The sequence below is a fragment of the Pseudorca crassidens genome, chromosome 11, assembly GCF_039906515.1.
Source record: "Pseudorca crassidens isolate mPseCra1 chromosome 11, mPseCra1.hap1, whole genome shotgun sequence".
NCBI classification, from domain to species: Eukaryota; Metazoa; Chordata; class Mammalia; order Artiodactyla; family Delphinidae; genus Pseudorca; species Pseudorca crassidens.
The window spans coordinates 98,653,550-98,663,446 of record NC_090306.1 but is presented as its reverse complement, the minus strand read 5'-3'; the positions used below and the strand labels follow the sequence as shown (position 1 = coordinate 98,663,446).

The 9,897-nt window shown below is 47.7% G+C and overlaps 1 protein-coding gene across 1 annotated transcript in view; it reads right to left on the bottom strand.

Annotated features, from left to right (window-relative positions):
• Positions 1-370: 370 nt before the first annotated feature.
• The window catches only part of EP300 (E1A binding protein p300), a 74,721-nt gene continuing 65,194 nt past the window's right edge, over positions 371-9,897 (bottom strand). Inside the window, exons 27-31 of the mRNA XM_067698199.1 lie at positions 9,652-9,817; positions 8,703-8,867; positions 6,682-6,843; positions 3,950-4,231; positions 371-3,682 (exon numbers count right to left, since the gene is read on the bottom strand). Coding sequence (XP_067554300.1) covers positions 1,481-3,682; positions 3,950-4,231; positions 6,682-6,843; positions 8,703-8,867; positions 9,652-9,817 — 2,977 coding nt within the window. The 3' untranslated portion in view covers positions 371-1,480. The remainder of the gene's footprint in view (positions 3,683-3,949; positions 4,232-6,681; positions 6,844-8,702; positions 8,868-9,651; positions 9,818-9,897) is intronic.

The following is a 9,897-nucleotide window of genomic DNA, read 5'->3' as shown; positions in this document are numbered from 1 at the left end:
GACTTAGGCAGATATGACCCCTCTTAGGTGCTCATTCTTAGCCCTGTAAGATGAGGGTGATTGGAAGACCATGAGGTTATCCACAGGGGACCACAGAAGAAGGACCTGTATCAAGCTGATAAAGGCTAATTAGTATCAATTCCAATTGATAACATTTAGCTGGTATTTGTGTTTTCCCCTGAACTTTGGACAAATTTACCAAAATCTGTTTTTTAAAATCTATTTTGTCACAAAATCACTTCACGTAACAGTTAGGGAGGGCTGTAAGCTAGTGCTTGCACCCCCCCTCACCAACCTGAATCCTACACATCAAGCATGCAAACTGAGGCATTCTAAGATAAAGATGCAAGAAGTGAAACAAAGTCAGGTGTCTGTCTCACACAGTTTATTTAACAATAGGTAATAAGAAATCAAATTTAACAGTCTATACAGTGATCCAAAGTTCATATTTATAAGTAATCAACTTTAATCTCATGATTTACAAGTTGAGGGTTTTTGCTTTCTATTTTCAAGTTTTACAGAAAGTGTGTGTGTGTGTGTGTGTGTGTGTTTTGGGGGTGGACAGGGTAAGGAGGAAGAAAGCAAGCAAAGAAGAAACCCCAGGGACATTTTGCATGTTAAAATCATCCCACTGAAATTGTTTCTTACCCTCTTTTTAATTTTTTCCTTTGTTAGATGTAAAAATAACGAAAAAAATTCTTTCAAGAAACAGAACCACAATATATAATACATCAATTTGGCAGCTGCCCCTGTATATTTTGAAAAAGTCATTTTTCTCTCTACATGTACAAATTACTTTAATACTTGAAGTTTTTACGATCAGACTTACGGAATAGAAAATTTTCTGGAGCACAAAAGTTGACTTGAGGGGACTTTTTTTCCTTTTTTTTTTTTTAAACATTTTTAAAAGAATGAACATCTTTGCACCCAGAGAAAAAAATTGGTATTTTAATATATATTTATATATATTTATATATATATAGAATGTAATTTTAAAGTAACATTAACCCCTTTTGTCCTCTGGTTTTAGAAATGTTCTTTTTTAACTCTTCCATAAAGTGAGGAAAATAGGGAAGAATGTCAACCATCTGCACCAGTAAATAATAACTATTAATATTACATATTTTCATTAATTTAAAAAAAATAATAAAACCTATTGGAGGTGCAAGGCGGGAGCATGTGGTTGGCTTCACAGACCTCAGCCTCCTCCCAGTGCACACTTGAACCAAACACACAAGGAAAAAAAAAACCAGGCTGGTGGGGACCAGCCATAACAAAAATAGATTCTTTGTGTTCTATCAATCACCCCTCAGGTTCATTTCGCATGTTTGCTTTAAACCACAAACAGCTACCGCGCAGTTCTTGTGTATTCCAAGGAAAATTGTCTTTTAGCCTAAGAAAGATTCAAAAAAATTGTTTTCAGTACAAAAAGTCTTAAGAGAAAATAATTTTTTTGCTCCCAAAATACTACAAGGTGTCTCTAGTGTATGTCTAGTGTACTCTGTGAGAGGTTTGAATTCAAGTCTGAGTTGTCGGTGCTGAGTCCCAGGTCCGTGGCACTGGCACCATGGAGGTTTGCCATGCCTGGATTGCTAGTCAGCTGAGAGAGCATCGAATTCTGGTCCGGGCTGGCAAAATGCCCTTGTTCCATGGGGTTGCCCTGGGCAGCGACCAGTCCAGGATGTGGAGAACTGGTCTGTGGGGAAACGTGGTGTGGAGAAGGCTGAGGCTGCATCCGTGGGGAAGGACTGGAGTGGGGGGGCTGGGACTGTGGCCGCGGAGAAGGAACAGGCTGGGGAGACCGCACTTGATTGGAGAGAGATGGGATCTGCTGGCCTGGAAGGTGCGGGGACTGAGCCTGACTCGGGAGCATATGCTGCTGGGGGCTCATGGGGTTGGGCTGAGCGGGTGACCCCATCTGTTGCTGAAGGAGTCGCTGCTGATAGGCCTGCAGGCCAGCTCCTGCCTCTGCCCCCAGGGCCTGGGGGAGCTGGCCCAGCTGGCCCCCGCTCCCTTGCTGCAGGTGCTGCATGTGCTGCTGCATCCGGGGCGGCGGCGGCGGCGGCTGGGGGGCAGGGTAGCCCAGGCCCTGGGGTGGCTGAAACTGGCTGTGGCTGGCCAGCCCAGGCCCGACTCCTGGCCCCGCTCCCTGCTGCTGCTGCTGCTGCTGCTGCATCATCTGCTGCCGCCTCAGAATGTCTCGGAACTGCGCCGGCATGGTGCTATGATTCATGCTCATCTGCTGAGCCTGGGGGCTCATCCCCCCCATGGGCGGCGGGAGCTGCTGCTGTGGCGCTTGCTGCTGTGGCAGGCCGGCCCTCTGGACGCCCGCCTGCATGGGATTCAAGTTCGGCATGGCGGGGCTGGAGTGGACCCCCTGCTGGCCCGGCATGGCGGGGGGCTGCAGCCCTGGCTGGCCCTGGGGCACGCCGGGCTGCCCGGGGAGGGGCTGCGGATTGGAGTTGGCGTACTTGGCAGCCCGCTGCTTGATGAACGCAGCCAACAGCTGGGGGTTGGCGTGAAGGATACTAAGCACCTGTTGCTGCTGCAGGGGGGAGCTGGGAGACCTGAGAGTCCGCAGAAGGTTTTGTAAGGCTTGTTGAGACACAGTGCCCGGTTTGAGAGGACTCACACCTACCTGGCCCAATCCCGGTTGGGGAGCCATGTTCAGGGGCTGACCATGCTGTGACACTGACATCATGGCTGGCCTGGGCATCCCGGGCTGCAGGTGCTGGGGCTGAGGCAATCCTCCTTGGGCCCATGGTGGTGGCTGCTGCATCCCTGTGGGCCCCACCCCTGGCTCCAAATGCCCGCCGGGACCTCTGGCCATGGGGGGTGCGTTCATACCCATGGGGGCCATCGGCGTCATCTGGGGCATCTGGTGCTGGATCGGCCTTTGAAAAATTTGCACATGGGCCATCTGGCGCTGCGTCTCGGCTGCCCTCTGAATCTGCATCGCCATTTCCACCGCTGCAGGAGGGGGTCCTGGGAGGGGTGGCTGAGCAGTCTGCGGAGGGGTCGGGGGGGTGACCTGGCCGGCTGCCTTGCCCTGGGACACCGGGCCAGCAGCCTGAGTCCTGGGCAAGTAGGGCGGCATGCTGGCGGGAGGGGTGGGCTGGGGCTGGGAGGGGGGCTGGGGTGTCTGCGGGGTGGTCGGCTGCTGGCCGGTGGGCGTGGTCGGGGTCGCAGGCGTCGGGGAGGGCAGGCCCTGCTGCTGCCCCACCACGCCAGCCCGCTGCATGCTGGCCATCCTCCTGCGGAGCATCTGGGCTTGCTGGAGCCGGTGCTGTAGCTGCTGCTGCCGGAGCTTCTGCTTGATGTTGAGGCAGAAGGGCACGGGGCACTTGTTCTCCTGGCAGTGCTTGGCGTGGTAGCAGCAGAGGGCGATGAGCTGCTTGCAGATGGGGCACCCTCCGTTGGTCTTCCGCTTGCAGCCCTTGGTGTGCTGCACAACCCGCTTCATCTTCTGGCAGGAGGGCAGGGAGCAGTTGGCATTTCGGCACTGGCAGGCGTGGACCAGAGACTGGATGCACCGCTGGATGCTCAGGCGGCGGGAATCTCCCGGGCTCTGGGTGGCCGCGGCCTGCTGGTTGTTGCTCTCGTCATCTAACCCGAGACCGAGTTTCTCCATTTTGTGGTCATGGTTTTTAGTGTTATAGCAGGTGATACACAAATCATAATCCTGGGGGAAGACATAGGTGCAGGTCAACTCTCCAGGATTAAAGTCATTCAAAAGTAGTTACATACTCTGCTTGGGCTAAAAAGCCCCGTTTTAGAGAAAGCCTCTAATCAACTACTCAGATTTGAGACCAGGCCCCACCCACCCCGTCCTGGTTACTCACCAGTGGCCCCGGAGCCCAGGAAGGCCCTCCAGGCCTGCATAACCTCTGTCTGAATCGCATCTCAGGCACCTGGAAGCCCCCCCGCCCCTCCCCTGCCAGGGGCCTACCTCGCACACGGTGCAGTGCCAGCGCGTCTCCACGTGGTGCTTGCACTCGTTGCAGGTGTAGACGAAGCGGTCCTGGCTCTGGGTGTGCAGCTCCACCAGCATGCACATGGTGGACCACTGGGCTCTTCGGAGTGAGGAGAACTCCAGGTGCTTGTCCCTTGCGAGGGTGAGAAAGGCATCCCGCCCGTCCATCAGGTCGCAGGGGATGAGGGGGTCGGGATCAACGATGGGAGGCAGGGAGTTGGCGGCGGGGCCGGCGATGAGACGGATCACAAAGAAGACCTGCAAAACAGACAGTCTCATCCTGACTCTGGCGCTAGAGCACCACGGGGCACTGGACCAGATGCCGCGGACGGGTGGGCCAGGCTGTGCACCTGGGGGGCCAGGACACCTAGCTTAGTTTTATGACCACCTCGCAAGGTTACACGACATGGCCCTCTTTCTCCTGCTTCACTACCTCTGTGCTCTTCTCTGGGACTTGTCTACGATGGGCCTAAAGAATCTACATCTTATGTTTTCTACCTCATTCAATAATTTTTTCAAAAGAAGACTGGTCGGGTACAGCACCGTACAGTGGACATTCTGCCTCAAAGTGGTCTACTTTAAGATACAATCCATGATTTAACCTGACTCTAATCATAAGGAGACAGAAAAATCCAAATTGAGGGACATTCTATAAACAATTGGGCTGGAGTCTTCCATGTCATGTTAAGAAAGTAAGGCCAGGAACCAAAACATGGCGACTCGGCATGGAGCAGGAGAAGCAGGCCCGAGACGGCAGCAGCGGGCGAGGTTCCTGAGCGTGAAGCCACAGCGCGCTCCCACAGAAAACGCCCTCCTTCCTAGAAGGGACTTGCTGCAATAAAGATAAAGGAAATGTAGCAGAATGTTAACAGCTGGTGAATCTAAGTGAAGGCTATGGGAGGGCACCTTCTATATAACTTTCCTGTAAGTTTGGAGGAAAAAAAAAGTTGGTAGGGGTGGGAAAATTAAAAAAGCAAAACCTCCTTCATCCTTGCTACAGAAACAGCAAAAGTTGAAGTTTGTTCACTGAAGTTTAAAGACACACAACCACCATTAATTCCCATAACCACTGGTGTAAAGGCTGCAAGAGGAAGCTCGGATTATATATGTAATAATAAAATGTAAAATGGAACCTTCAAGAGATCAAGAACTTGTAACTGCTATATTGCCCACTATATTCTACCAGTTTTTCAGAGGCTGAAAATCTGTGCAAACTGGCAGTAACATTTGTTATATACTTGGGCAGCAATGCTGGCATAAAACAAGAGTCTAGAAAAAGAACACAGGGACTTGCCTGGCAGTCCAGTGCTTAAGACTCCGTGCTTCCACTGCAGGGGGCGTGGGTTCAATCCCTGGTCGGGGAGCTATTAAGACCCTGCATGCCACACAGTGTGGCCAAAAACAAAAACTTGAAAAAAACAAAAAAAAGAAAACATAGGACAAGAGTGCACACACTGACTAAAGACATATAAAAACAGATGCCGAAAGTTAAAAACATCAAGGGAGGACCGTGATGTGTGTGTGACCTTGTAATACTGGGTGTGACATTGTGGCTCAAAGAAAGCACTCATAAAGCAAGGAAGAGCATTTTGAAAATGCCTGATCTAACAAGTAGGGAATGTCTGCAGCAACCCATTCAAAAGAGGGGCAGATAAAACCATCTGGTGACTCCCTAGGAAATCTTCACTATGGCCAACCATCCAATAACAACCATTATGACTGATTCCACTGTATGTCACCCTAGAGCTAAGACAATACTTGAATTTAACCTAAATTGACGACCTTAGATTCTAACTCCTAACAGGTGACTACTACCCACATCTTCTTCAGATGATGTATCCACAACTTAAGTCACACCTATTATGACATACTCTAAGGGCTTTCCCCAACTGCTGTTATGATAGAATTCTGTGACACTATATATTGCTCAAAACAGCTGACAATCATTATCTAAGTGAGGCATCCACACCTTAAACCAAGACTTCAAGTCCCCTCTCCACATAATGGCCTCTTCCTATAAGAACTTGACTATGATGTCTGAACAGAGTCATACATGTTAAAAAACAACAACAACAACAAACTGACATGAATTACCCTTCAAGACTCCTCATCTTAGCAATGATGACGTTGGGGAGAAAAAGTCCAACACACCCAGTTTTACTCCCAAGCTACCTACAACAATAAAGCAATTTAAATAATGAAATAATTCAAAGTTTTAACTTTGCTGAGAAGGTGTTACAGGTGCATATATGAAAGTTTAACTTTTCTTCAATTCTCTACACTTCCCAGTTCCGCAAATATTCATTCATTTTGCCAAAGTTCCATTACAGACAAAGTGGAGTGGCCAAATGGAGTTCTAAGGAGCTTGGTCTAAAACAAAACAATAAAGATACCCAACAAGCCAATCTCCTGAACAACGGACAGAAATACAAACATAAAAGGATCACAAACAACAGGGTCAGACAAACTATGCTTACACTTTCCCAGCACCATCTAGCTTTATAACAGCTACAAATCAAAGACGGCTTACGTTTCCTATTCTCAGCACCCACTCTAGCCATCCTCTTTTTGCCTTCTTTCCCCTCAAATGATTTTCTTCCTTCTGAATTTCAAATGGTCTGGTGCTCACGTCATAAATACCAACCACGGTGGGGAGCTTTTGAGAAATCCTGCCCTGTTCTTTTCCATGCTTGGTGGCTATATCTTACCTCTTTATGCTTCTCCATGGTGGCATACAGTTTTTGCGAGAGGTCATTGGATACATTGGGCATGCCTGGCTTCTTCTTATTGCCCCTACTCAGGCTGCTCTTGTTTTTGCTAGTTTTCTTATTATTCTTCTTTTTAGCATTTTTGCTGTCTCCCTTTGTCACCTGCAGGTTAGCACAAGAGGACGAGAAAATGTTAACTATTTGTTAAGAGATTTAAGAAAAAATAATGGTAAAAAGACTCCATTTTTTTTTTTTAAGACTCCATTTTTGAAACTAGAGATCATAACCTTCCACCTTACACCATCTGCTCTCTTCATTCCTCCTCTCTTTTTTAAAGCTGTTATTTACAGTAAACTAAAGTTTACTAACGTTTTTGCACTTATTTTCTCCCAGTGAAGAATGTCTCCACTAATGTCTCTTCGTTAAGACAATGGCAGCCTTAGCTTTTTGGCCAGAAGAACCCCGCAGACCAAGGAGACACCTCAGGTGGACCCAGGCTATCCCAGATTTGAGGACAAGAACAAGGAGTGAGTGGCAGTGTGGGGTAGTGAAGTGCACACAGGAGCAGGGAGCCAAAGGCCTTGGCTACATTTCCTTCTGCTCACTTTCTAGAATTTTATGGGCCTACTATTAAAAAAAAAAACTTGAAAAACGTTCAGTCGAGGAGTTTAAACTGCAGGCTGTAAAGGGTTTTTATTAGACTATTTAAGGGTGACTTTAATAGTTCAGACTCAGCAAGGGCAATCTAGATAAACTATGGGGAAATAAATGACAAGGAAAAGCTCCTCAGATGATCCTTCTACAACATAGGTTCTGTTTGGGGACTGGCAAACTCTGGCCCAGACCTGTTTTTTTTTTTTTTTTTTTTCCCCAGACCTGTTTTTGTATGGCTAAGAATGATGGTTTTTATATCTATAAAGTGTTGTTTAAAGAAAAAAAGAAAAAACAGAAAAAAAAGAATGTGCTGGAGACAATATATGACCTGCAAGGCCAAAATATTCATAATCTAGACCTCTGCAGAAAAAGTTTACCAACCCCATGCTCTAGATGGGTAATTTCCTCAGTCTTCCATTACTAGAAATCCAAGATTCCATTTAAAAATGAGGTCTGGGGGCTTCCCTGGTGGCGCAGTGGTGGAGAGTCCGCCTGCCGATGCAGGGGACACGGGTTCGTGCCCCGGTCTGGGAGGATCCCGCATGCCGCGGAGCGGCTGGGCCCGTGAGCCATGGCCGCTGAGCCTGCGCTTCTGGAGCCTGTGCTCCGCAATGGGAGAGACCACAACAGTGAGAGGCCCGCGTACCGCAAAAAAAAAAAAAAAAAAAATAAAAATGAGGTCTGGTACTTCCCCGGTGGTCCAATGGCTAAGATTCCGTGCTCCCAATGCAGGGGGCCCGGGTTCGATCCCTGGTCAGGGAAGTAGGTCCCGCATGCCATAACTAAGACTCTGCGGAGCCAAATAAATAAATATTTTTAAAAAATGAGGTCTGGGACTTCCCTGGTGGCACAGTGGTTGAGAATCCGCCTGCCAGTGCAGGGGACAAGTGTTCGAGCCCTGGTCTGGGAGGATCGCACATGCCGCGGAGCAACTAAGCCCGTGCGCCACAACTACTGAACCTGTGCTCTAGAGCCTGCGAGCCACAATTACTGAGCCTGCGAGCCACAACTACTGCAGCCCACGTGCCTAGAGCCTGTGCTCTGCAACAAAGAGAAGCCACCACAATGAGAAGCCCATGCACCGTAACAAAGAGTAGCCCCTGCTAGCCACAACTAGAGAAAGCCCGTGCACAGCAACGAAGACCCAAAATCAGCCAATCAATCAATTTATATATTAAAAGAAAGAGGTCTGATGCTAAAAAAGGCTTAAAACCACTCAACTAGAACCACAGTAACTTATCTACGCCAATATTTCTTGCCCAACTTGAAGAGCTGAGAGCTTTAAGACCATGTTGAAAACTTAAGCTCACTTCTGGGTTATACATGAGAATAGGTAGAGGCTGGAAAGGGAAATGCAAAGCCCTCACATCTGTGCTTTCGTTGCTCGTGTTCTCCTCTCGCTTTCTCTCTTCCTCCTCCTGTTCCAGTTCCTTAATGCTCTCTTCCAGTACATTGGGCCAGAAATCACCTTCAAAGTAAGGCAATTCCTTCGCGCTTGTTAATCGATCTTCAGTAGCTTGTTTAAAAATATCCTGTGAAAATATCCGTGTACAAATAGGAATTTATATATTAAAAAAAAACACGTTTATTATACAGAAGCAGTCATAGCTAACGGATGCAAGAAACATGAAGAATCAGATGTGTCTTCTGGAAGATGGCAGAGATTTTATACCCAAGTCTGATGTCCGGGGAGACATTTAGTGTCACAAACAGTGAAAGGTCTGGTCTGAAATCAGTATTTCTGGTTCCTCTTTCCTCTACCCACGAGGACAGGGAAATTATCTGCCTTTACATAACCAAGTGGCAAACTATCCTGTCAGGAACAATGGCAAAGCCAGCATCATTCACACCGTGGCTTCTACCACTCTTGAGACAGAACGCAGTGCGACAGGAGGCACGCCCGCCTTGCACACACCCTTGAAGTATCAGCAGTTCCTACTGAGAAATATGTTCAAAACAACCCCAATTACAATTACTGGAAACCACATGGTTAAAGAATGATTTGCTGGGCTGCTTAGGAAAACACCCATTTCATGTTTTCCTCCCCATGAGTAAAAACAGATAAGATATTTAGTAGTTCAAGTTTCTTAACATGGGATACCCTACAATCACAAATGGCTATTAAATATTTTGCCAGATCCACTCATCTTAGTAATTCAGGAAAGAAAACACCCGCTATCAAATTAGCTTAATTTTACAAATTACATGGAAGAGGGAGAACAAACAGGAGATTTCTGTTAAGATAGTAAAAAGAGCAGAATACAGAGCAGCAGGATTAGTCAAGCCACAGTTCTATCATCCCCCCCACCTCCTGACCTTGTAGTCGTGGACAATTCGCTCGGATACAGCCTTGTCGAGCATCTTTTTGTACCACTCCTGCAGTCGCTTGGGCTTGGGTATCTTCTGGTCGGGGGGGTGGCAATGGAAGATGTAGTCGTCTCCTTCACTTGGGGGGCATGCCCAAATATGCCCTGTTGTATACCTAACAACACAAAGAGAAGGAACATTCAAGAGAAAGATCACCCATCCTAGAAAGAATGTTATACTTTAAACTACAAAATG